This window comes from Camellia sinensis, chromosome 10 (assembly GCF_055761805.1).
Source record: "Camellia sinensis isolate YWXY chromosome 10, ASM5576180v1, whole genome shotgun sequence".
In the NCBI taxonomy this organism is placed as follows: Eukaryota; Viridiplantae; Streptophyta; class Magnoliopsida; order Ericales; family Theaceae; genus Camellia; species Camellia sinensis.
The window spans coordinates 54,737,308-54,765,153 of record NC_138970.1 but is presented as its reverse complement, the minus strand read 5'-3'; the positions used below and the strand labels follow the sequence as shown (position 1 = coordinate 54,765,153).

The window sequence follows — 27,846 nt, the reverse complement described above, 5'->3', positions numbered from 1 at the left end:
TATCCCGAATCATGTGTCTTTCTTGTTGAGAATAATAAAAAAATATAAAATAAAATGAAATCTCACATCTTTGTTATAGGTAAATTCTTGCTTAAACTTATTATGCACCATTAAAATATAAAAAATGATATACAAGTCCACTTTCTAGATCCAATTATGTGTAAGTGATATAATTGGTTAATTATTAGAAAAGATATAAGAGACAGTATTGCCTTAAATATCCTAATTAATTACCACATCACTGGATTTGAAAATTTGATCTAATTTTTTTGTCTTGAATAACAATACTCTTAAGATATAGTAAACCAACTGTCATGCTTTACAATTACTCAAAAAGAATGCAAAAACTTAAGATAATTGAAATTAAATTTTCAATCACCCTGTGTAGCTGCACTCTACCATATTCAATTTGCTGCATAAAAGGCTACATTTTATACATCAATTTTCCAAGAACCTCCTATACATGACACGACCCATATTGGACTGTGGTCTTATCTGGCAAAGTCTCCATAGAACCTCCGCCATCGACTTTGCTACAACCTAAATCTGTTGTAGTTGAAGTTATTCACTGCTGGAAAATTCACTTTTAGCGGCGTTTAAAAAACGCCGCTAAAGGTACTAAAAACGTCAATAATTCTTTTTGCGACGTTTAGTATCAAACGCCGATGACGCGGCCGTCGCTATAACTTCATGGCGTTTAAAAACGTCGTTGTATTATTATAGGCGGCGTTTTAAAAACGCCGCCAAATGACCCACTTAAGTGTACTGTGACGTCACTCTGACATTTAGCGACGTTTTGAAAACGCCGTCATAAACATTTATACATTTTAAAAATCTTACCGTTGGGAGCGACGTTTTTGAAAACGCCGTCATAAACATTTACACATTTTTAAAATCTTACCATTGGGATGTGATATAGTGACGTTTTTTAAACGCCGCCATAGCCTTTTTTTTAATTTTTAGATTTTGTTAATTTTATATAATTGAACAAAAAAAAAAACCTATTAAACAATTATTAAGAACTAATAATTAATGTTTATTAAAATAATAAATAAACTAAGCTTGAATACAAAATTAAAAATAAAAAACAATGCATTACATACCTAAGAATAGAAACAATTCAGACTTTAAATACATCAATTAAAATGAAAATGGTCTAGAAATGTAATTCGCCCAAAAAAATCAAAATGGTCCACACTTTAGTCTCATCATTAACAGAATGCCCAGAGTGGGATTAAGTAGTACCCTCTACATGGGATTATTCGCCCCAACCAGTCAATCACAGCTGGCCTCATTTGAGTCCACCAAACAAGGGATGAGGGGGACATGGGACACATAGTCTAACCTTGCCCCTTTATACCCATACTAACTGTGGCCAATATACACACCGGATATATTCCAAAACAAAGACAATGGACAAACATATAAATACATCTTAAATTGATCTTTATAAAATTCATCTATGTTAATAAACTAAGACTTGGAGAGTTTGAGAATTCATGTTCCTTTGAATCAATAGCATTTCCCAATTCGCCCTAACAATTTCCAGCACTTTGAAATGGGCCGCTTGACACAATGCAGAGTATGACAAAATTTATGCTGTAAAAGTAATACAATGCAAACTAAACAAACTCAACTGAACCAGGAAATTTCATATTCAGCATCAAACAGAGAAGATAATTAAGATAAGTGTGTTATAATAGATTCCAACTGCAAATTTTCTCAACTTTTGTATCCAAACAACATCAAACAATGCAACAACAAGAACAATAATGCCATAACCATTTCATCCAAAACAACCAACCAACAATCCAGAGTAAACATGATCATTCACAATGGAGTAATAGCGATGCCATAACAATCAAATCCAAGAAATGCCACAAACAATCAATGTAACACCGAAGGCAATAACTCACATGATCGATCTGCAGCGTTGCCGGTGTGACCTTACCCTCAACAGCCTTGGTCAAGTCATTGTAATAGGTCTCTGGAACCGTGGACTTCTTCTTAGCCGCCCCAGAGAGCGAAAACCAGACCTTAGGCCATAAAACCGGCGGAATCCCCTTCCTGATGAGCTTCTTGAGGGTAACTGCATTACCTAAAGCTGAAAATGTAAGGGAAGATTTAAGGGTTGATGAAATTTGAGTCTGCAAATACCAATTGGCCCCTTTGCTGGCCTCCAAAGCCCACCAAACCCTACCCTGTTGCCTCACCTTCTCTCTAACCTCATTCAATACATTAATATCATCAACATTTCCTTCTACTGTGAACCCATAAAGATCTTGAAACTTTACAGTTAGGTTTGCCCTCCTGGCATTAATGCTTGGCCTCAAAATGGGGATATGGGACTGAAATTCTAAGGCCATGTCTATTCCGCCCTCAGTTCCATACATTGTATGAGGTTATGGTGATGGATCAAGAAGAGAGAGAGAGAGAGAGGTGGTGTCAAATTAGAAATCCCCAGAGTGTTCAAACCATGAAATGGTCAATTTTTGAAATTTGATGATCAAATTCTGAAATTCTGATTCTTTTGGAAATGGGTACCTAAGGATTTGATAGAAAAGAAAGAAAAAATTAAGAAGACTAATATCAGAAAAAACCCATGAATCCAAATGCCATGAAACTTTCTCCAAATCTAATTTAGTTAAGCAGAGAGAGTTGGTCGTATAAATGGAGACTGAACAAAGGATGAAATTGGGGACCGTAGTATCAGAGTGTGATGATAAGAAGAAACTGGTGTCTGATGACCTGAAGATAGTGGAGTTGCCATTGGTGTTCGCCATGCTCTATGAGAAGGTGCTCCTGGAGAACTTGATTGTGACTTCCTTGTAGGAAGCATGTTTATTTTAATTCTGACGCAAAACACAGTAAATTGGTGTATATCATTAGTCAATAAGTTAGTAACTAACAGAACTGAAATATATTACACTTGAAACTTTTTCTTTGGTTGTGTTTTCTTGTTTTGTTTTTTTGCAAAACACACAAAACTTGTTTTTCTGAAAACAGGTCCTTTTTGGAAAATGTTTTCACAAAACTTGTATTTTTTTTGATGAAAATGATGAAAATGATAGGAAATAGCAATGACCAACATATAACGACAAGTTTCCTTGTGTTCCATTGGACTTTATTTTAATAAATAGACTGAATATATCCAAAATCTGGGAAATTTGTACGCAATGCAATGTCAGTCACATGATTATTTATCCCACAATTATTTATTACAAACCCGCTCTCCTTATCTATGAACAAACGAGGCCAAGAAGTCGAGGAGGCTTATCCCATTGATTTAGAACATAAAGAATCAGTAGCCTATTTAAAATCAAATACAGTAAGGGTGTTGAAAGGATATCATAGCCAAAATAATATGGTAAAATCATGCCATCACCCAATATCAGTCTCACAAAATATGGAGTGTTGAAGGGTGGCTGGACGCAGATATAAACTCCGGCATTAGTAGATAACACTAGCTTTTACTAATTGCAGCAAGTAATGCCCCCTAAATTTTATTATACGATAAATATTTGAATTACTTAGATGTTGAAAAGGAAGTCACATAAACCCCAGAATACCCCATAATTTTTTGTTAAGTTCCGTGGCATGCATTTCATTTTAAAAGGAACTGTTTTGACAGTTAAGCACCCTCATTATAGATGAAAGAAGTTCCCCTCCTTCCCAACCAAGTAATAACACGTACACTACTAAATCTCTTAACACAACTGTAATAGAATAAAAAAGAGAGCACCTTTTCACAGTGTCTGCACTGCTGATCAAAACTTAGATTAGAAGCAACAGCCTTCGTGCTTAACCTTGCATTCTTCCCAACAACTACCCAACTTCTGATAAAGCTACTGGAAAGCATAGATGAAATGAATGAGAAATATGAAAGCACACCTCTTCAGGCAATCTTGGTGTTGTGCCACTGTCTTGACCTCATGTAAATATAGGAAGATCTGACCAGCACCTATGGAAATCATGTCAAGGAAATTACCTCCCCAAGAAAATTCATCCAAGTCCACAATAAACACATTGAAAGAAATATAAAAGATCATACTCTTGGATTGACTGATCCTTCCCATGCCACTGGGTTTGCTGTCATGGATTCCAACCCAGCACCAATACCTATATAGAAGATGCATACATTTTTAAAGAAATAAATAAAGAACAGATAAGGCATCAAGATTGCTGACATCCAAACCATCCGCCAATAATAGATGACCCTTACCAATATCATAAAATCCAGCTTTAATAGCTGCAGCTACATCAGCAACTGCCTGAAGACCAGAAGAACACTGCCTATTCACGGTTCTAATCGGCACAGTTTCTGGGCAATGGGGATAAGATATATATCAGCATTCAACAATGCAAGGGACTGAAACAAATACCGTGCCCACAACGTCTCCAACTTCACTTGGATTCATATTTGTTCTCTCTCTCAATGCCTATACCAAATACTCATCATAAGAACAGAATATTCTAAATCTCATTGAACCTTGTTTTAGAGGACATATCAACACATTAGAAGACAACAAAGAAAACAAACCCTCAGAACAGGTGCGAGTAAATCATCAGGATAAGTATCCTTGAAACCCCCCCTCTTTGACTTGCAAAGTGCAGTCCGATATGCCCTGTACAGAGCGAAAAGCACAAAAAGTGTAAAGATATATTACTTCACAAACTTGAGCAAAAAAGAGAACTTTAAATAGTGTGAGTTACTAACGTGACAATGACTACATCATCCCCATAAACAGAACTCCTACGGTATGCTGCACTATCCCCAGCAGCACAGATAGATTAATGTCATTCATCATGTAGAAATGAAATCAAGGAATGCTAAAACACCTTATTGTACAACCATTCAATCCATGAGGCAGACTTGCATAAACGGGATACAAGTATCAAACCAAGTACACGCTCTGTATATTTGATCTGTAATACATAACCTTGAATTAAGCAATCTAAATACCATTCTAAAACACATAAGAGTAGCAAACAAACAAATGTATCTATGTGGAAAAAAAAGTAAAGCATATAAGTGAAGCTCCCTAGACAGTATGTGTTTAACAGGTAATTTAATGTCGACAGGAAGATCGTATTTCTGCTTAGGTTTTTTGTTATCAGAAGGAGCAGCAATAACTACGATTGCACAATCATTTCAAATATAAGGACCTCTTTATGGGCTCTAATGGCTACAAAATGGAAGGGGTTCAAGTAAATAAGATCTAGTAGTGATTGAATCCTTCTAGTGTTCCAAATAAGAAAAATGTTTTCATGTATGTCCAATTGAACTTTTAAGTTATGTATAGACCTTCCACAGGAGCATTTTCTGGACTAGCAGGTTGTACACCTTCAATAGCCAGCCAGTGACAAACAATTGAAGTATAAAGCAGTGTTTTTGGCAAAGGCGCTTCAATCACCTACATGTTAAAATTTAAGGGAAAAAAAGCAATAAATAAATAAATAAGAAAAGAAACATGGAAAAATGATCTGGCCAAATTAAGACAGTTGGCATAAGAAGCAATCTCTTACATCTTTAAATTCCAAATCCTTGTCATCAATGTAAAACAAATCCTTGTGTCCAGCAGTTCTTCTGAACCGCAAAGGATCCCCGGAGGCAAATCCATAAATTAGCTGAGTCAAAAATAGTGGCCAGAATATTAGACACTCATATTAGCAACACAAAACTTTTGCAAAAAGAAAAAGTAAAAATAATGAAAGAAAATATAAGGAAAAGGAAAATTTCAATATTGCCACATAAAAGCTTTTTTTTTTAATCAAATCAGAGCCATCATCTAGATATTCCACATCACATGCATTGAGCAGTGGCAAGCTAAAAGCAAATATATTTTAGCCATTCAAAGGTCAACCAGAACTGTCAACTAAGTTGGTCAACCAGAATTAAGGAAAATGTTCTTCCATTATATTAAAATGCTACACTTACTTAAAATTTGTACAAAAACTCTATTTACAACCTGATGTGACACCCACATCAACCTGTGTTTTAAAAAGAAGGCAGTTACTGACATGCCAGATCATTTTGCAAGTTTTCTTCGTACGTATAGCATTACATGCACTTTTTACAGCGCATGGACAATACAGCAACCAACAGAGGCAGCGATACAGCATATACAAATCAAAATAGAGGCATGCAACCTAATCCAAATACAAACAAATCAAATAGAGGCATGCAACCTAGTGCTAGCAGAGGCCAAAAACAGCAGCAGATACACAGCAGATTAGCAGATTAGCATCAGATACAGAGTAGCAGACCAGCCACACAGCAGCAGAAAAACAGATTAACAGATACTGACAGAGTTGAGACTAGCAGATCCTGGAGAAAAACAGCTCTTTCGACAGCCTGTCTCTTCCTTTTTTCCCGCTCTTCATAACTCAATGATGGATCAAAACTGCACAGTAAAGAGAGAGAGATGTTCAAATTAGGACTTAAAAAGAGCAATGTTTACATCAGCTTAGGTGAATCAAATATGAGAAAATAGGTATTTCAACAAGTAGAAAATTCAATCTCTCGAGAACTTATTGAGTAGTATGCGTCTCTAGGTGCATCACAGCAACGGTTCTACCTAACCTTGCTTGGAGAAGATACATTTAAGAAGCAGAATGTCTAACATGATTTAAAGGCACTAAAAAAACATCCAGAACAAGTGAAGTTTTTGAACGATACATTTTCTTAAAAATAAAAATGCCCAAGGCTGGACTAGGGAGACTGCCAATAGCCTATAAACAAAGCCACATGTTTCCTAAAACTTGTAAAAGTCGCACGCAAATTATCTTTAGAACATTAGCTGAGAGGATAGGCCTATTAATCTGTAATTTGATGATTCCAATTTCTCCTAAAAAATTATCGAAACCCTATATTTAGCTTAAAATTTAAATAACAAACCATATTTGGATAGCAATGAAGGTGCTCAAGAATCACAATCTACCAGTTTCATTTTTTTTTCAGAGGGATTGATGAACAATATACAGCATGGACCATCTCAATCAATATTTCACTTTCACACATCAGGAAGAAAAGCAGGACTATTTAAATTTGTCTACAAAATATATGAAGTTTTCTTTGGGGCTTTCAAGAGACCAAGTGCCTCAAACATTTTCATTCACATGCCTGTGCTTACCAGTTTTTTTAGAAGATGATATGATTGCAAGCATCAAAAGGATAAAAGTAAACTCGAGAAGCCAGAAGGGAAGAGCCAGGTTAAGTTGAGAATTGTTGCCATTCAAAGATGTGGGAAGATAACACATACCACTAATAAGAGATGGTAGCAGGTTTCACCATCAGCGTGTTCAAGGAGTATGAACTGAGACCAAATTTTCAAAACACCGATTCAGCATTTTTCAAAACACTGATCCAAAACAGAGATAAATCACAAACAGAAAAACTAACCTCTGATCGAAGAAGACGAAGGAGATAAATCATGAAGCTGTGCTCAAAATCGAACTTGAAATCACAATCCCGAGATGAATCACTGGCCTGTAGAAGAATCGAAGAAGAATCACTGAGTAAAAGAGTGAAGAAGAATCGAGAGCCCTAAGGGCTTAAAACCTATATAGAGCCCTAAACAAAAAAGTATTCACTAAGCAAAACATTGATCCAGAACAGAGATAAATCACAAACAGAACAACTAACCTCTGATCGAAGAAGACGAAGAGTTCCAAATCCATGGAGATAAATCACGAAGCTGTGCTCAAAATTGAACTTCGAAATCGTAATCCTGAGATGAATCGCCGAACTGAAGAAGAATCGAAGAAGAATCACTGAGTAAGAGACTGAAGAACAATCGATCCTCTGAGAGGGAGATTTGGAGAAACAAATTCGATTCTCTGCGAGAAAGAGAGAGCAAGAGAGTGAGTGAGACAGGATTCAATCGTCTAGACGGCAGTGCTCAAAATAGGGTTTTCAAAATGAAGGTTTGGAGAGACAGAAGTGGGTGTGAAGAGAGCCGGATTTGAAGGCGCTTTTCAAACGTCTTCCACTCACAAAATGGTACCGTTTTAATTTATAACAAATGTGACGTTTAAAAAACGCCGTTAAATGTTAGAAAAAGTGACATTTACTTAAACGCCGTTAAATAAACGCCGTTAAATCCCTAATTTCCTGTAGTGATTGTAGAAGAGTTAAGTGACAAGCATACCAAATTAGGCTGCAATTCGGGCAAATTCAGGGGAGGCTCATTAGGATTCATGAAAACTTGAACCACCTTTCTCATCCAAGGCCGGAGCATAAAATCTGGATGCAAACAAGCAAGCCCTACAACCAAACTCCTCTTCACTTCCTCCTCATCAAATTTCCCTTCAAGCAATCTATCCACGCAATCAAGCAATGCATAGACACCCTTTTCGTATAACGTCCATACGCCATCCACTAAACTATTCTCATCCATGATGCCTTTGATCTCTTTCCATAAACCACTTACAAAACCACCTTTCCAAAGTTGTAAACATCGGACTCTGGGGTAGCCCTACCCATGAAGCTAACCTCTGGCGTCAAATACCCTGGTGTCCCTGCTATTCTGGTTGTGACCGAGGCTTCGTTTTGAAGTAGCTTGGCAAGGTCAAAGTCGCCTATATGTGCATTGTATTGTGAATCCAACATGACATTGTTTGGCTTCACATCTCTATGTACAATAGGGTTGCCACACCCGTCATGTAGATAAACTAATACTAATGCTAATCCCAGTAATACCTTGTACCTGGTTGCCCAATCAAGGAAGGTGTTGTCCTTGCCGATGAAGCAGTGAAGGCTGCCATTAGGCATATATTCGTAAACTAGTTGGAGTTGGACATGGTCATGGCACCAACCTCGGAGGTGTAGAATGTTTTTGTGCCTTTGGCGGCTAATAGTGCAGATTTCTGCCAAGTATTCCTTCTAACCTAGATTAGACAGAAAAATGGTTTTGATACGTGAACACATGATGACAATTTTCAAAAGAGCAATGCTATACATAATTTTATTTCAAATTAATATCAATAAAATAAAACATTAATTATAAATCAAATCTTAACAACAACAATCCAAGTCCTAAAACCAAAAAAAGAAAAAAAAGAAAAAAAAGACCTTACGTTATAGAATATATAAACTTTGATCAGGTAAAAAAAATGGGTATATTTTTAGGACAAGTGCTGGCAATACTTGATAGTGGTAGCACTGCATTAATCCTAGTGGAGTATGAGTCCAATTAAAATTTTAAAGTGCTATCAGTACTAATAAACGGGAAATGAAAAGCAAGCAAACCTTGTTTGTGAAATAATAATTGGAGAAAGTAAGAGAAGATAGAGATGAGCGAATAGAGAGAGAGAGAGAGAGGCACAATTGTTTCTATATGTTGTATATTTCAATTACACAAAGAAGGCACTCTATTTATAGAGGATGCCTTGGATGCCTATGAACAATTAAATAACACTACACTAACATAATGCTACACTAACATAATGCTACACTACACTAACATAATGATACACTAACATAATGCTACACTACACAAAGATAATGATGCACTAACATAATGCACTACACTAACATAATGATACACTAACATAATGCTACACTAACATCCCCCCGCAAACTCAAGGAGGGAAAGCATCAACCAAGTTGAGTTTGGAAACAAGATCATTGAAGCGGCCAGGAGGATGAGCCTTAGTGAAGATATCAACAGGTTGATCGACGGAAGCGATAGGGAAAAGACGAACAGTACCACAGGTAACATGCTGGCGAATGAAATGACAATCAATCTCAATATGTTTGGTGCGATCATGAAAAAACATCATTGTGAGCAATCTGAATGGCACTCTGATTGTCACAATAGAGAGGGGTAGGATCAGAAGAAGAAACATCCATATCAGCAAGGAGCCAGCGAAGCCAGAGAAGTTCCTGAGTAGTATCAGCAAGAGCTCGGTATTCAGCTTCGGTGCTAGAGCGGGCAGTGAGGGATTGTTTTTTTGCTACGCCAAGCAAGAAGAGAGTCCCCTAAGAAGAAGCAGAATCCCGTGGTGGAGCGTCGATCCGTAGGATCCCCAGCCCAATTAGCATCGGAAAAGGCACGCAGTTCACGAGAGGAGGAAGCAGAGAAGTGAAGACCATGGAACAGAGTGCCTTTGAGGTAGCGAAGGATGCGGAGTAGAGCAGTATAGTGGGGAGTGCGAGGAGCCGACATGTACTGACTGACAATGTGAACAGCATAGGCAATGTCAGGACGAGTTACTGTGAGATAGACAAGGCTACCGACGAGTTGGCGATAAAGAGTAGCATCAGAGAGAAGAGTCCCATCGAGAGGAGTGAGACGAATCTGAGGATCGACTGGAGTAGAGGTAGTTTTGCAATCAGTCAGACCAGCACGAGCCAGAAGATCGGATGCATATTTGGCCTGGGACAAATAGGAACCAGTAGAATCATGAGAGACTTCAAGGCCTAAGAAGTAGTTAAGAGTACCAAGGTCCTTCATCTCAAACTGGCGGTGGAGAAACTGTTTGAGGTGGAGAATACCAGCTTCATCATTACCAGTGATAATCATATCATCCACATACAGAAGAAGAAGAGTGGTACCATGAGAAGTAGTCTGGATAAAAAGAACAGAGTCATAGGAGCTAGAGGTGAACCCAAAATCATGAATGGTAGAACTGAACGTAGCAAACCAAGCACGAGGTGCTTGCTTGAGGCCATAGAGAGCACGCTGTAGTTTGCAAACCTGATGAGGGGGAAAAGTGGACCCAGGTGGAGGTTGCATGTAGACCTCCTCAATAAGATGACCATTGAGGAAAGCATTTTTGACATCCATCTGAAAGAGCCCCCAGTGGCGAGCAGCAGCAACAGCAAGTAAACTGCGAACAGAGGTTAGCCGAGCAACAGGAGAGAATGTCTCCTCATAATCAATACCATATTCCTGGTTGAAACCCTTGGCAACAAGACGAGCTTTGTAGCGTTCAATAGAGCCATCAGAATGTGTTTTGATTTTGTAAACCCATTTGCAGCCAATGGCAGTCTTGCCAGGAGGAAGATCAACAAGATCCCAAGTATGAGCTTTGTCCAAGGCCTGTAGTTCATCGGTCATAGCTTGCTGCCAAAGAGGATTAGTACAAGCCTCACGATAGGAGGTAGGTTCATAAGTAGAGAAGGCAGCAGATCCAACAATATAATCACGAAGATGGATAGGAGGTTGAGTTACCTGGCGTGGTCGACCCGTAGGAGGATCGGTGGGAGGAAGAACCGGTGGAGAAGGAGGTGTGGCAATAAGAGGTAGACCTTTAGGGAGAGCAGGCTGGATAGGATCAGAAGTGAGCAAGGGCGTCTCGATGGAGGAGGAACCTGTATCAAAATCAGCAGAGAAAAGATCTACAGAAGGATTAGTAAACAGTACAGTAGTGGAGAGTGCGGGTAAGTGAAAAGAGGATAGCGAGGAAAACATTTGGTGCTCCCAGAAAACGACATGGTGGGAGATACGAAGACGTTTAGAGAGAGGATCCCAACAGCGAAAGCCTTTATGTTCAATTCCATACCCAAGAAAGCAACAAAGACGAGAACGAGGTTCAAGCTTGGTGTGTTCATGGGATTGAAGTAGAACAAAGCAAGCAGAGCCAAAAACCCAGAGATTGGCGTAAGGAGGGGGAGTGCCATGTAGACGTTCAAAGGGAGTTTGATTATGGATGACAGGAGAAGGAGCATAGTTGATAGTGTAAACAGCAGTGAGGGCAGCTTCCCCCCAAAAGTTTTCAGGGCAGGAAGAAGAGAGAAGAAGGGCGCGAGTAGTGTCAAGAATATGCCTATGTTTCCGTTCAGCACGGCCATTTTGCTGGGACGTGCCAGCACAAGAACGATGAGGCAGTGTACCATGATGCTGAAAAAAGGAAAGGAAATCAGAATCCCGATATTCCATAGCATTGTCAGAGCGAAAAATTTTGATGGTTTTGGAGAATTGGGTGTGGACCATTTGGGCAAATCTATAATAAATGTGTTTAAGTTCAGACCTAGTTTTCATGAGAAAAAGCCAAGTAAACCGGGAAAAATCATCAATAAAGACAACAAAATAGCGGGATCCCCCCATAGTAGTAGTAGGGGAGCGCCCCCAAATATCGGAATGGATAAGATCAAAAGGTGCAAGGGAAACTGAAATACTTTTATTAAATGATAAAGCAGGTTGTTTGGCAAGTTGACAGGGGATACAATCGAAATTATCGGGAATTACATTGACCCAACTGTCCACTAGAAACCAAAGACCGTAAGCGATTAACAGAAATATGCCCTAAACGACAATGCCAAAGATGAAAGGGAGATAATGAGGAAGTAGATGTAGGAGCAGCAATCGGAGGAGAGGCAGGAACATGAAGGTGAATGAGTTCATAGAGACGTCCATGCTTACGGCCGATCCCAATAGTCTGCCCCGTCTGAGGGTCCTGTACCAAACAATCAGTAGCAGAAAATGTGACAGTTAGACCAAGTTCACATAATTGACCAATGGAAATAAGGTTTAAGGTAAGAGCAGGGATATGATAAACTTGAGGGATAGATAAAGAAGAGGTGGAAACAGTACCAACATGACGGACAGACGTGAGGGAACCATCATCAGTATGTATTGAGGGAATATGAGGAGATGAAGAGAAGGAAGAAAAGATAGTAGAACTGGAGGTCATATGATTACAACAGGCAGAGTCAAAATACCAAGAAGAGTTACCTGGGATTACAGACAAAGCAGTAGGAGGAGGTGTACCAGATGGGGAGAGAAGTTGTTTGAGCATGGCCTCTACATCCGTTGGAGAAAAGCGAGGGGTAGACGGAGCAGACGACTCAGAGAACCCCGCAGAGGTGACAGCATCAGTGTGGGGAGACTGATTCCCGGAAGCAGCAGCAGTAGTGAGATGAGGCTGATTCCTAGAAGCAGTAGTAGCAGTGTGATGAGACTGATTCCCGGAACGATGAAAGCTTCCCCGGGCAGAGCCACCGCGAGAGGAGTGGCTATTGGACGATGATCGGGATGGATTGCGAAAACAATCCTGTTGCAGATGACCAGGACCAAGTTTGTTGCAGTAGCGGCAGGATCTGACGGGGCAATTGACCAGGTGATGGGTTGAAGGAAGACCCCGATTCTGACAATAGAGGCAAGCAATGGTCCGTTGGGTAAATGATGGCCGGTATGGAGGAGTGGCCAAAACAGAGTCCACATGATGAGTTTGAAGACTACCGAGACGCGTCTCCTCTGATAGCAACTCAGAAATTTCTTGTTCAAGAGTGGGCAATGGATGGCGATGAAGCAGAGAGGCACGTACGGGCTCAAAGGAGGAAGTAAGAGCCATAAGAAAATGCACCAACCTTTGCTGGTTGCGATAGATAGTAAATAAAACAGCATCTTCGGGGGTATGCCATGTTCGTTCTGAAAGAGCAAGCTGATCCCAAACAGAGTACATTTGAGAAAGGAAGTCATTAATGGACTGAGTGGATTCTTGGCGCATGCGGTGAAGTTGGTTCTAAAGTTGATATTGGTGGGCAAGACCAGTAGTCTGGTATCGTTCTTTCAAGAAATCCCAGATGTCTTTTGCAGGAGTAGTTACAGAGTCAAGCTGAAAGCGACCAAACTGAAGACTGATAGATGTAACAGAGGTATTACGAAACCAGGTAATGATTTGGTAATTCTTACTGTCCCATTCCTCAAGTCGGTCTTCAAATATAGCAGTAGGAACAGTAGTTTCATTAGTGTCACTGTCTTTCACCGGTTTAGTCACATCCCCGGTGACAATTCGCCAGAGCTTCTTTCCTTTTAGGAAGGAGGACATGGCTTGGGCCCACAGAACATAGTTTGAACCATTCAAAATAACGGAAATAGGATGGGAGGCATCATGACGATCCATAATACTAGTTGAATAGGGTTTAAAGTAATATGATAGACCTGTAGGAGCAAAATTAGGTAAAACAGAGTGTACCAGTGAGTCCGGAAGGTCGAAAATAGCCAGGAAAGGTATGCTGGACAGAGATGATGTCAACAAATATGTCAGCGGCGCACGTTAGCAGAGTGCAGGAAGGAACACGTTAGCAGGAAGCGGCGGTGCACGGTAGCGGCAGGCGCAGACGCGGCGCATGGTAGCGGATTCGGCGCACGCGGGTGCACAGTAGTGAAACGGCGCACGAGAGGCGCACAGTAACAGGCGCGGCGTACGGGAGAGGCAGGGCTGACGTCAGCCGCGGGTCGTGTGGGCGCGTGTAGGCGCGTGTCGGAAGGGAGAAACAACGGATGGCGCGTGCGGGCGCGTGTGAGAGTGGTGGCGGAAATGGTGACGCGCAGTGGACACTGGCGGCGCGTGTGGGCGCGTGAAAGGTTTTCTGAGGCCGGGCTTGGTGCCGTTGGAATCGTGAGGAAATTCCGAGTGGTTTGATGTAGTGCCGCTGTGGATGGGACTAAACACCAAAATTGCAAAATGCCAGAAATGTAACACTGTGCTCTGATACCATGAAATAATAATTGGAGAAAGTAAGAGAAGATAGAGATGAGCGAATAGAGAGAGAGAGAGAGAGGCACAATTGTTTCTATATGTTGTATATTTCAATTACACAAAGAAGGCACTCTATTTATAGAGGATGCCTTGGATGCCTATGAACAATTAAATAACACTACACTAACATAATGCTACACTAACATAATGCTACACTACACTAACATAATGATACACTAACATAATGCTACACTACACAAAGATAATGATGCACTAACATAATGCACTACACTAACATAATGATACACTAACATAATGCTACACTAACAGTTTGGATGTGGCATTGATTTTTTTTACAGCAATAGTGGTGGGAGGTTTCGACATAACCCATTTGTAAACACTGCCAAAACCTCCAATTCCCAACAAGTTGTCTTTGCTGAAGTTGCGAGTCGCCTTTGAAAGTTTCTTGTAAGGGAAGAGTTGTGGTCCATTTGATGCTGCTATCATCACTTCAATGTCTACTTTCCTTGCAAGCCTCTCTCTTTGTATTCTAAAAGCTCTAAGCACAAATGGTAAAGCCAATATTGCAAGAAACAACAACCCATAAATGACTGGAACAGCTACTTTCACTCCCATGTTGTCTTCTGTCCCCAGAGATTTGTTGGCAATTCAATGGATGTGAAGTTCCAAGCTAGAACTTGATGGGTTTCAGAAATTCAGATAGAGTACCTGTGTAAAGACTGAAGTGAGCCAGGTCAATTTTTATTTTCAAAATACGACATCAAATTTAATTGGAAATTTGGTGCTAAATTGAAATTAGACTAATCTCCCTCATGTAATAATGAAATTACAGTTTGCATTACAATTTTGGCTTAACACTTTGGCCAATACTGTTAGTCATTTGTTGGTTAAACGAATAAGAAATAATCATGCTGTCTGGTAGACTAAAAAAATTATTTTATTTTGTTCAAATAATGATTTGCATCTAAGCACTCATATTTTTATTTTTGAATAATGTATATATTATTGGAAAAATAAGAATAATTAGGTAAATTCATTAGATACAAGGGAGAGTAATTGTTTAATTTGACATCAATATATACAATGGCAGAGACAGGAATTCAGTGAAGAGAGGGCACAAATTAATAACAATATTGATTTTATTTTTTCCTCATAATAAACAACAATGAGATATTACTAAACGTAAATATTAAGAATTTATTTGGATAGATGTGAATTTTAAATTAAAGGATTTGAGGTTAAATTCTATACAAATATTGTGGAGTAACTATTTTAGGTGGATTGAAAAATTAAAAAAGAAGATAAGTTGAGATAGAAATGATATATTTTAGTAGATAAATTCTATAAAACACAATGCAAAAAAAAAAAAAAAGGATAAATTACACTAATAGTCCCTATAGTTTAGGGCTTGTGTCACTTTGGTCCTTGAATTTTCAATTGTGACACATTGATCCTAAATTTTGAATCTTATTCCAAATAAGGACAATTGATGATATCATTAGATTTTTCAAGGGTAAAATCATCAATTTGATAAAATATAAACTAATTTCACAAAAATAAATGTCAAACAAACATTTTTGAATTTTTAAAAATTATTTCTACCCACTAAAAATAAAATTATATAAAATTGATAAATCTTTTAGACATTTATTTATTTTTTTTACCAAATTAATTTTTGTTATGTGTTTGGATAATGATCATGTAAAATTAATTTTTAAAAATTAATCATGTAATTTTTATTAATTTTTATCAATTTTACATAATTTTATCATTGGTGGATACAAATAATTTTTAAAAAATTAAAAACATTTTTTTGACATTTATTTTTTTCAAATTAGTTATATTTTATTAAATTGACGATTTTGCCCTTGAAATTAAACAATTATATCTTCAATTGTCCTTATTTGGAACAAGATTCAAAATTCAAGGTCAAATGTATTACAATTAAAAAGTCAGGGACCAAAGTGACACGAGTCCCAAACTATAGGGACTATTAGTGTAATTTGCCCCCAAAAAAAATGTCTATCATATGTCGCAGTTATAATCTTTGTGGTATTTAGTTATGACACAGTATAGTGTTGGATATAACTTCTTGTGGTTGTTATTTTGGTTATGATTGAAGAGATCTTTGATTATACATCAAGTAATGATTCGTAATGACTCATTCTGATATTAGTTATGAGTTATTGTAAAAACAATTTTTTTTGTGTGTGTGTGTGTGTGCGTGCGTGCGTGTGTGTGTGTGTGTTTTATAATTGAAGATGTGTTGTTTAGTTATAATTTATATAGTAGTCATTTTAGTTATGAATGAAAATAATTTGGTTATGAAAATTTATAATATCAATACCATAAAGTAATAACTAGTATATGGTACACCCCTTTTGGAGGTGTATAATAGAAGGACTTATTTTAGTAGGTTCATTGCAATTAGAAAGAAAATTTATAATAGAGAGGCTATTATAATTTGAAGAATGGATATTATTATAATTTTATAGAAGATATATATAATATAATCTATATATAGATAATATATATATATATATAGGGGTATCAATATAATTATCAAAACTTGACACTACAAGAAAAATCACCTTTGGCGACTAAATTTTTAGTCGCCAAAAGTCCACTTTTAGTCGCCAAAAACCTTGTTTTTAGTTTTCCTGACTAAATTTTTTTGTCACCGGTTTTGTCGCGAAAACATGGTCGCCGGAGGTTTTGGCGACCAAAAAGGTTTTAGTCGGCAAAAACACAAGTCTTTAGCAACCAAAGTTTTGGTCGCCAATAATCAATTCCACTTTTTAAAATTATACATTTAGCGACTAATGTTTTAGTCGCCAATAGTCAATGAGCGCCGACCAAACTGTTTAGTCGCGAAAAGAAACACTTTTGGCGACCAATAGTTTTAGTCGCGAAAAGAAACACTTTTGGCGACCAATAGTTTTAGTTGCCAAAGGTTGTTCGGTGGAAAAAAAAAACTAACTTTTTTGCTTTTTCTGAGATTCGAACCACGGACCTTCTACCTTCTGCACCTTTAGCAGAGCAACACACTCCCTCCTCCATGCCATTACAACACCACATGAATATATATGTAATATATATTATTTATATAGTATATGTAATATATATTATTTATATAGTATATAAAACTATATATATAAATATAATTATTTTTATTCAATATAATTTATGGAAAAAGTAACTTATTTACTAAAAAAAATTGAGGCAACTTTTGGCGACTAAATCTATTTTTTAGTCGCCCATTCTATAATTTTGGGCTACTAATTATTTTTGTGTCTCTAAAAAAATAAGTTTCGCCTAAAAATAACCACTTTTGGCGACTAAACTTGTTTTTAGTCACCAAAAACCTCCACTTTTGGCTACTAAACTGAATTTTTGTCGGCAATTGTAGACTTTTAGCTACTAAATTTTTTTTAGTAGCCAAAAAGCTTCACTTTTGGCTACAAATTTTATTTTTGTCGGTAAACACGTATAATCGGCGACCAAACTATTTTTTAGTCGCCAAAACCTATACTTTTGGCTACTAAATTATTTTAGTCGCCAAAAAGCTTCACTTTTGGCTACTAAAAAACCTTTAGTCGCTAAAACCCATATAATCGATGACTAAATTGATTTTTAGTCGCCAATAACCATACATTTGGCTACTAAACTGTTTTAGTCGCCAAAAGTCTTCACTTTTGGCTACTAATTCCATTTTAGTTGCCAATTGTGCTACTTTCAGCGACGAAAAATTGAATTTTAGCCACCAAAACTGATTTTTCTTGTAGTGTGAGGGGGGGCATGTGCCCCCCTGGGCACACACTGCCTCTGTCCCTGAGTATATATAATATAGGGGAAGATATAAATAAATTGTACTTTAAAAAAATAATTATTAATTCATGGAAAAAATTATAAAATTTATCATTAATTTGAATTTTATTTTCAAAATACTCAATGATATGTTATTCTCCCTATAACATTTAAAGACAATATATAATATTTAAGGACAATATATAGTAGTAATTTCACCACTTATAGTGATCCTGGTTTTGACCCGACCTTTATTACGTTCCGGACTCGGGTTCCGTGGTTGTATATTGCGTCTATGTCTCGTTTTCCTCCTTTAACTCTTTGAATTTGAGCTTAAGAATATGTTGGACGTGTTTGGAACAGGTTGGTTGTTACTTGGTTTAGATTGTTGTTGCCCAGATTTTGGCCTCTTCGCTCGAGCGAGGCTTCTTGTGCTCAAGCGAGCCTTGTGTAATTTGCTTCTTCGCTTGAGCGAGGTTTCTTGCGCTCGAGTGAGAATTGAGAGTCCTCAGGTCTCTCTTTCAGACACAGCTTTTCTGGGAAGGTGAAGTTCTTCGCTCGAGCGAGGCTTTATGTGCTCGAGCGAGTCTTGTGAAATTGGTTCTTCGCTCGAGTGAGGTTTCTTGCGCTACAGCGAGCGTGTGCATCTATGGTAGACCTGAAGCTTTGTATTCTGCGCTCGAGCGAAGCTTCTTATGCTCGAGCGAGGTCATTTGTTGTGTCTGATCGCTCGAGCAACAACTCCTTCGCTCGAGCGAAGAACGCACATATCAATGCGCAGCTGGGTCTTTTTACATCACTTTTCGATTTCATTTCTTCCCAAAACCCTAATCCGGCACATTCTCTCTCTAAAGCTCTCTTTCTCTCTCTCTCTCTACAAATACTTCAAGATCCATGCACTTCTCAACCCTAGTCCCTTTGTTAAAGAGTTAGACCATCTCGTGGGCTTCCTCTTGATCCGACAAAACCGAGTTTGGAGCAATTTTTGAAGTTCTTCTTCCTCTCATTTGGGCTTCTACTCTTGAGGTAGGGATATTCTACTCCTTGGTATGGGTTTTAACCTAGGTATTTGTCATTTTGTATAAATGGTGGAGTTTGGAAAGATTTGGGTGACGCTAGGGTTTGGGTTTGAATTTTGAAAGAGGGGTTTTCTATATTTGGCTTCATATATGTAGATGAGGGCTTGCTTGTGATGTTATATGAAAATAAATGGTGAGGTTGGGTTTTAGGTATGATATTGGGAAAAAGGGGAAAGTTTTCCCTAATTTGTGTTAAAGAACTATTTTGAATAAACAATGAAATTGATGTGAGAAATATGAAATTGGAAGGGTGTATAATTGAATGGTGTAGTTGGATTTGTTAAATCACTCACCTATGGAAATTTGATAAATTATCTATTTGATGGATTGTATATCTGTTTAGAAATATTTGTTTTGGGCTATCGGTGGAGGATAGCTACAATTATTGTAGAAACTACAGGAGGATTAGGTAAATTGAAACTAATCATTTGAATTATGTCATTGAATATGACAGTTTGATTAAACCATTGGATATGTGATTTGGTTAGTCATTGTATATGACAACGCTTTTAAATACCTTGTATACGTATCATTGTTTGGGAGGAGATAGGGGATGTACTCCATTGTTTATGTCACACCCCACATTTTGTTACTCGGAATCCATTACCAAATTCATTAAGTTTGTTCAATCTCAAAGATAACATGCAAAAACTCTTTACATCATTTGTAAGAATAGATAAAGATTCTCTCATCCGAAAATGCAACATATACATGACTAAATAAATTGCCCGCGGGCTTACATCTTTAAAGTAATAGAAAGGGTTTAACTCTTTTTACATTAATGGCATTTTGCCCACAAATAAAAGGCGCCATGGCCAACACATAAAGAAGATCCTCGATCTTGAATCCCATCTTGACGTTCACCTAAAAAAAGATTAGCAACGTGGGATGAACATAAAGTCCAGTAGGGATTTCAACATGATCCTAAACAATAGCAACTTACAGATAGCTATGATCATGAATGCTTAGTCTCATACTGTATAAATAATGTGACGGTTTATACAGAAATATACGAATATAAGAACTTTTCTTAAAATCGTTCATTTCATTCAATAACATAAGCAATTCACTTTTCTTTCTTCTTGTTACCTTTTTCCAAAAATTCATATGATTATAACAAATTTCAGAAGAAAACAAATTCACCAAGCCATTACCTTTTCTTTCACTTTCCAGACTTACACCTGATTTATCTTTTGAAACATGTTCTTGTGTATTTGATGTCCTTCACATTATTCACAATCTCAATATAGTACTTATGTCTGTTTCCAACAAATTCATGTCTACACATATATACATTCAGTACAAAGGGAAAACAACAAGCAACTAACAACTATCTACTCAACGAATGAGGCAACTCAGCGTTCCAAAACCATAACCATCATAACCCATAATATACACAGATACACTGAGACAATAATGATAAATAAGTTCTTCTCTATCTGGCTTAAGCAAGGTAAGCTAAGGATACACCTTTCCATAATGAAATGCCAAGTCAAGGATATACCTTTCCATAACAAAATGCCAAGCCAAGGATACACCTTTCCATAATGAAATTCCAAGTCAAGGATACACCTCTGCCAAGTTCTCCATGCACTAGCTAGAAGGTACTGGTACTTCTCATTCGAAGTGCAAGCACATTCCCAACCATTTCAACATACTAGAATGCATAACAACATAAGTGTAATACATACACAATTTATATGAACACATAATCACATATGGAGTACATCCATTTTCCACTCCCAAATAGCCATACATATCCAATGTATATAGTTATAGTCATATTCAATGACAAGCACAAGTGATTAATTTCAATTCACCTAATCCACATGCAATTTCTACAACAATCATAGCTATCCTCCACCGATAGCTCAAAACATGTATTTCTAAACATATATACAATCTCCGAATAGATAAACCATCAGTATTTTCATAGGTGAGAGATTCCAAATATCCAATCCCACCATTTACAGTCACATCTATCCATTTCTGCATCTAATATGAAAGGAAAACAAAAATCCAATTCTCGCATGACTTTCAGTCCAATAACAATGATATTATGTGAAGGTTCCAAGATCGGACCTCAACAGACCACTTTTCTTTTTTTTTCCAATCCACACAACTCCAACCATTCTCCAAGAATTCATTCTCGTCATTTTACAATACCAAAACCAAAACCAAAACCCAATCCATATTCTCTTTATTTTACAAACCAATCCCATTGGTATCAAAACCATAACTCAACTCAACTTCACGTGATTAGTCTAAAACATTACCGACACCGTGGTTACTCCTCTTTTTATTTTCTTTTGATATAAATACAATTATCCAACCCATATAAGCAAAATATAAAGATTATTCAACTCCCCACTTTTTAAACCCATTATATCAATAATATCAAATTAGGGCCTTCCTCCCTTTCTTCATAAACATAGTAAATCATTTCCCAAATTACTCAACAACAAACAATTTAACAACACCATTCACAAATATCAAACCCTAGATCCCCCTTTTCATGGCTTTCCAGAAAATCCATAATGAATATTGTTTTTATGCAATAAAAACTACCACATGTTTATCCACAAATGAAGTATTGGAAAGGAGCAAAGAAATCCCTACCTCTTGAAGCGAAGAGAAAACAATCTAAAAATTATCGGTGACGAAACCACGAACCACTTGGATCAATAGAAAGCCCTTGACAAGATCTAGAACCTTTCCCAAAGGACCAAGGTGAAAAGATGGCTCTAGGTGAGTAGATCTGAAGATCTAAATGTGAAAAGTTAAGTTTTAGAGAGAGAGGAGAGAAATCACAGGTTGAGAGGAAAAAAGGAGAAAAAGTAATGAGAGGAAAGTGGTTTGGGTCTATTTATACTAGTAGCAAATAGCCCCAAGGTCAAATAAAATAATAGGCCCAAAAACCCCCCAAGGGTGGGGCCCATTCGAACCCCAAAGATCTGGAAAAAAACAAGCAGGGGTCGACCCTTAGACAGGAGGGGGTCGACCCTATCTTCCAGTAAGCAACACACAGACATAAGAGGGTCGACCCTCTCCCAGTTTGGTGTCTACCCTATCTCCCAGCATCTAACACACGGACATAAGAGGGTCGACCCTCTCCAGTCTGGTGTCTACCCTATTTTCTAGCAACACTTCCAGAAACTTCACCAACAGGTAAGGGTCGACCCTTAGGAAGGTTGGTGTCGACCCTAGAATAGAATTTTAAGCTTCCAAACAAATTTTCAACTTAAACAAGAGTGAATGAGCAATCCCAACAAGTTTAAACCAATTTTCACTCATCCAAAACGAAGATACAACAACACCAAAGATTCCCATAACATAGTAAATGATTCAAATACACTTCCCAAAAGTTTTAAAAGGGGTACAAATGCTACATTTAGGATTTTTGAGAATGTTGAAATCAATTGGTTTCGAAGATTTGCACACCATGGATGACACTCAGATTATTAATTTGAAACAATATATTAATGGAAAGGTCAGTTTACTTTTTTGTTGGTCTCGTTCGTATTGAAGGTGGCTTATTCGTTTGTCACGTATTCAAGCAATTAGAGTTGAACATTTATAAAAAGTTCAATTATTTACATTTGAACAAAATTAGTTTGTTCAAATTATTCATGTTGATCAAAAAAATAAATATTCATATATATATATATATTAAAAAAAAAAGAACATTTTTGTTGTGATGTGTACCAATTTATTAGCTTAGGGAAAGTTATTGTGTGAACTGAAATATATTCACAATCTAAAAATTATTATGTATGTTTACTAAGTAATGATATGGGCTGACAGGATCAATGGTATATAAGGCTTCGTTTGGGAAGTGGATTGGCTTTTTGGCTTTTTAACTATTTTAGCTTGGGACTAAAAAGTCTCGTTTGAAAAGGGGTTTTTGGGTTTTTTGATTTTTTGTGAGAGAAAGAATGTAATGATTATGGGTTGAATGTGATGTTTTGTCTTATTGAGCTAAAAAATCTATTTTGTATTTTTGTGACTAAAATAGCCCCAATCCTTCTTCCCAAATGAAGCCTAAATAAAATTACCCTATTTATTAAGAAATTTTGTGTTTACCTAAATTCGGCTTAGTCCAATCATAGGACCATTGTGGTAATTTAAGTCCAACACCCACAAAAATAAATAAATAATTAAATTCAAATTCAAATTAAATTCAAGTTAGGCCTAAAAATTAAATGGATTAAAAAAACTAGTCCAACCCAGCCTTATGGATCAAAATATCAATACTAAAGTTCTATTAAAAGAGAGTTGGGTTGGGCTTGGCAGACTAGGTTAGTAAACCCATGTTGACAACATACAACTCAAAATTTATTGGTATCAGATAGATGGACCTCTAAATTTTTTGACGTAAACTTCCTATCTATGTAGTCGGGGGATTGTATTTGAACCCAAAAAATGTCTCAGTATGCTTAATTTAAATTCATAAATTTAAATTTCTATTATATCCTAATAAGAAATTACTAAAAAGAACAACACATATTAAACTCTAAAATAATTTTTTTTCTCTCATGATATCAGTTATTCCTATTTAAATCTTTGTATCTTCTTTTCCAAGAAATCAAAGTTATTTCTTCTTCTTCTTCTTCTTCTTCTTCTTCTTCTTCTTCTTCTGCCACCCTACCAAAACTCACCATCATCATCGACATCATTGTTTTTTATTAATTTGAAACCCTAAACCCTAAAAGAAAGTTTGAACAAAATTAAATAATGGATGAGAGTAATAATCAAAATAGTTTTTTCAAGCAACCCATCAAAAATGAGGTAAGTATTCACATAAAGGGGTTTCATAATTTTTGTAGAGCACCATCAATTGTTTTCTATATTGTTTTTTTGACAAAAATTAATGTCACACCCCACATTTTATTACTCGGAATCCATTACCAAATTTGTTAAGTTTATTCAATTTCAGAGATAACATGCGGAAACTCTTTACATCATTTGTAAGAATAGATAAAGATTCTCTCATCCGAAAATGCAACATGTACATAGCTAAATAAATTGCCTGCAGGCTTACATCTTTAAAGTAAAATTAATGGTTTAACCCTTTTACATCTATGGCATTCAGCCTACAAACAAAAGGCCCCTGTGGCCAACACATAAAGAAGATCCTTGATCTTGAAACCCTTCTCGACGTTCACCTGAAAAAGGATTAGCAACGTGAGATGAATACAAAGTCCAGTAGGGATCCCAATATGATCTTAAACAATAACAACATACAGATAGCTATGATCATGAATGCTTTAGATCATATCATATACATAAAGTGACGGTTTATACAGAAAATACTTATATAAGAATTTTTCTCAAAATCATTGATTTCATTCAACAACATAAGTAATTTATTTTTTTCTTTCTTCTTGTCACCCTTTTTCCCAAAATTCATATGACAATAACATGTTCACGAAAACAATTTCACAAAGCCCATTACGTTTTCTCTCACTTCCGAGACTTATACCTAATTTGCCTTTTCAAAACATGTTTACACAAGTATTCAAAGTCTTTCACATTTTTCACCATCACACCATAATACTTACGTTCGTTTCCAACACATTCATAACTATTTAACTATGCCTTTAATACAAAAGGAAAACAACAAGAAATCAATAACTATTTGCTTCAACAATTGAGGCAACACGGCCTTTTAGAACAATAACCATCATAACCCATGATATACCCAGATACACTGAGACAATAATGATAAATGAATTCTGCTCTATCTACCTTAAGTACAATAAGTCAATGGTACATCTTTCCGTAACAAAATGCCAAGTCAAGGATACACCTTTCCATACTAAAATCCCAATTTACCAGACACCGGCTGAAAGGTAATGGTACCTCTGCCAAGTTCTCCAAGTGCTAGCTGGAAGGTACTGGTACCTCTCATTTTAAGCGCCGCCAAGTTCTCTATGCGCTAGCTGGAAGGTACTGGTACCTTTCATTCGAAGTGCAAGCACATTCCCAACCATCTCAACATACAAGAATGCATAATAACACAAGTGTGACACATACACAATGTATATAAACACAGTTATATTCAAGTATATAAACACAGTTACATACACAATGTATATAAACACAAGTGTGAACATGGCCAGGAAGGAAAGGTAGTAACTGCGGTTTGGAAGTACAATCAAGAAAGTGCAAGAAGAACCCACTCTTTTCAGCTCAAAATATTTCTGCGGAATTTTCAACTCATGTCTTCGATGTGTAGCTCATCGTCAGTCAGCATGCACGAGGTGTATCCTTTTTGGAATGTATCGTGACCCCTTCGAGAGGTAAATCGGAGGTTGCGTTTGGAATTTGGTCTACTTAAGGCTTGTACTCCCTTATTCGGTATTTTTGTTTCAAACGGGTGTTGTCACGCGCGTTCCACTGGCATTGTTATGCTCATTCGTTGCATTGTTATGCACATCTATCTAGCATTGTTATGCTCATTCGTTGCATTGTTATGCACATCTATCTAGCATTCTTATGCTCATTACTTGCATTGTTATGCACATCTATCTAGCATTGTTATGCTCATTACTTGCATTGTTATGTACACTTCACCTGTATCGTTATGCACCTTTTCACTTGCAATTGTCGTGTTTTCTCGTCTCGCATGCGGTGCGTTAGGACATCTTCGGTTTCGAACATTCGGACAAGTTCCGGTGTTCATTCATACCTTTCCTCTCTTGCGTGTGATATGCAGAGAGGTCTTCTCTTGCGTGTGATACTCTGAGAAATTTACCTTTCCTCTCTTGCATGTGATATGCTGAGAGGTTTTTTCTTGCGAGTGATATGCTGAGAAATTTACCTTTCCTCTCTTGCATGTGATATGCTGAGAGGTTTTCTCTTGCGTATGATACGCTGAGAAATTTTCCTTTTCTCTCTTGCATGTGATATGCTGAGAGGTTTTCTCTTGCGTGTGATACGCTAAGAAATTTCCCTTTTCTCTCTTGCATGTGATATGCTGAGAGGTTTTCTCTTGCGTGTGTACGCTGATAAATTCCCATTTTCTCTCTTGCATGTGATACGCTGAGAATTTCCCTTTTCTCTTGCGTGTGATACGCAGAGAATTTCCCTTTTCTCTCTTGCATGTGATATGCTGAGAGGTTTTCTCTTGCATGTGATACGCTGAGAAATTTCCCTTTTCTCTCTTGCATGTGATATGCTGAGAGGTTTTCTCTTGCGTGTGATATGCTGAGAAATTTCAATTTTCTCTCTTGCATGTGATACTGAGAGGTTTTCTCTTGCGTGTGACACGCTGAGAAATTTATCTTTCCTCCCTTGCATGTGATATGCTGAGAGGTTTTCTCTTGCGTGTGATACGCTGAGAAATTCCCCTTTTCTCTCTTGCATGTGATATGCTGAGAGGTTTTCTCTTGCGTGTGATACACTGAGAAATTTTCCTTTTCTCTCTTGCATGTGATATGCTGAGAGGTTTTCTCTTGCGTGTGATACGCTGAGAAATTTATCTTTCCTTCCTTGCATGTGATATGCTGAGAGGTTTTCTCTTGCGTGTGATACGCTGAGGATTTTGCCTTTCTTCTCTTGCGTGTGATACGCTGAGAAGTTTACCTTTCCTCTTTTGCGTGTGATACGTTGAGAGATTTACCTTCTTCCTCTCCTATGTGTGATACGCAAAGAGATGTTGTGTGTAAGACTCCAGGTATTCTCAGTAGTCGCTTTTAGCCTTCTCCGCGTGAGACGCAGTGAGAATTGCATAATTTTCTTACATCCTTTCTGGATGAAATGAAGTTAGATTTGTATTCACTTGCTTAAAACTGTTGCATGGTATGCTTCATTACAGTTTTCTTTGCATGATCATAAGTTATGTTCAGCTTCTTGCATTGGTAGTTGCATTTTGCCCCTGCCTGCGGGCATGCCTACGGGCACATCTGTGTTATTTTGTATGTTTGTCTAAGTCTTCGGCCTTGTCAAAAATGGGTCGTCTTTGGGCTTTGACATTTACTCCCGTCCCTTATGACTTTCGAGTTCTGTCAAAGAGGGGCAACTGTAGACACCCTATTTTTGACCGACCTTTAGACTCAGACATCACCGATTGAGTGCTCGGTGATATTGCATATTGTGCTCGTTCTGAGGTTGCGGAGTCCCGGCTGCAAGCCTTGCCTCCGGACTTCCGGACTCTTTTGTGCTTTGCCTCGGTTTGCGAACCAAGCCCTGTTTTCTCTATTTTTTTCTTCCCAAAGGGAGGGAGAGGTCTCGTAGACCATCTCTCAGTGGCCGTAGGCTACGTTTTGTGGTCGTAGGCCATTTTTCCCGTTTGGAGCCCAGTTCCTGGTTTTTCGGAGCTGTCGGCCGTGTGCCTCTGTTCGGGACCGCTTAACCACCTCTGTTTGGTCCGATTTTTGGTACATACCTTATTTCCTCCGTTTTGAGGGACACTGTGGTCCAAGAGACCAACTTCGTGGTCGGACACCACTTCCGGTGCCTAACAGCCCACTTTCGGGGCCCCGAACTGCGTGTTTTGGCTCCCGAA

General features: G+C 37.6%; 2 protein-coding genes across 6 annotated transcripts; both read right to left on the bottom strand.

The window, feature by feature from the left end:
* Nucleotides 1-1,677: 1,677 nt before the first annotated feature.
* Nucleotides 1,678-7,850, bottom strand: LOC114267979 (uncharacterized). 5 transcript variants are annotated; one of them, XR_014342019.1, is made up of 9 exons: nt 5,527-5,655; nt 5,306-5,414; nt 4,718-4,926; nt 4,541-4,625; nt 4,223-4,439; nt 4,052-4,119; nt 3,743-3,961; nt 2,749-2,852; nt 1,678-2,544 (listed from the first exon to the last, which is right to left on the bottom strand). XR_014342019.1 is itself a non-coding variant. In XM_082891414.1 (9 exons), the coding sequence occupies exons 6-9, from the start codon at nt 4,074-4,076 to the stop codon at nt 2,507-2,509; spliced, it is 237 nt and encodes a 78-aa protein (XP_082747540.1). In that variant the 5' UTR covers nt 4,077-4,119; nt 4,223-4,439; nt 4,541-4,625; nt 6,190-6,404; nt 7,403-7,489; nt 7,646-7,850; the 3' UTR covers nt 1,678-2,506. The 5 variants fall into 5 exon arrangements, 2 of the variants coding, with proteins under 2 accessions (XP_082747540.1, XP_082747539.1); XM_082891414.1 differs by lacking the exons at nt 4,718-4,926; nt 5,306-5,414; nt 5,527-5,655 and adding exons at nt 6,190-6,404; nt 7,403-7,489; nt 7,646-7,850 and having other exon boundaries at nt 3,892-3,961; XM_082891413.1 differs by having other exon boundaries at nt 3,892-3,961.
* Nucleotides 7,851-8,428: 578 nt separating this feature from the next.
* LOC145800394 (L-type lectin-domain containing receptor kinase IX.2-like) lies at nt 8,429-15,066 on the bottom strand. The gene is made up of 2 exons (XM_082890061.1): nt 14,759-15,066; nt 8,429-8,759 (listed from the first exon to the last, which is right to left on the bottom strand). Exons 1-2 carry the CDS (start codon nt 15,064-15,066, stop codon nt 8,429-8,431), a joined length of 639 nt encoding a protein of 212 aa, XP_082746187.1.
* Nucleotides 15,067-27,846: the final 12,780 nt, after the last annotated feature.

Bases quoted from the DNA above. Each gene is read 5' to 3' on its own strand.
- LOC114267979 (XM_082891414.1), bottom strand. From the start codon at position 4,076: ATGGGAAGGATCAGTCAATCCAAGA. The intron at 3,962-4,051 runs GTATGATCTTTT...TGATTTCCATAG, and splicing joins AAGGATCAGTCAATCCAAGA to GTGCTGGTCAGATCTTCCTA. The intron at 2,545-2,748 runs GTCATCAGACAC...TCAAATCCTTAG, and splicing joins GGCAACTCCACTATCTTCAG to GTACCCATTTCCAAAAGAAT.
- LOC145800394 (XM_082890061.1), bottom strand. From the start codon at position 15,066: ATGGGAGTGAAAGTAGCTGTTCCAGTCATTTATGGGTTGTTGTTTCTT. The intron at 8,760-14,758 runs GTTAGTGTAGCA...GCCTAATGGCAG, and splicing joins ATCAATGCCACATCCAAACT to CCTTCACTGCTTCATCGGCA.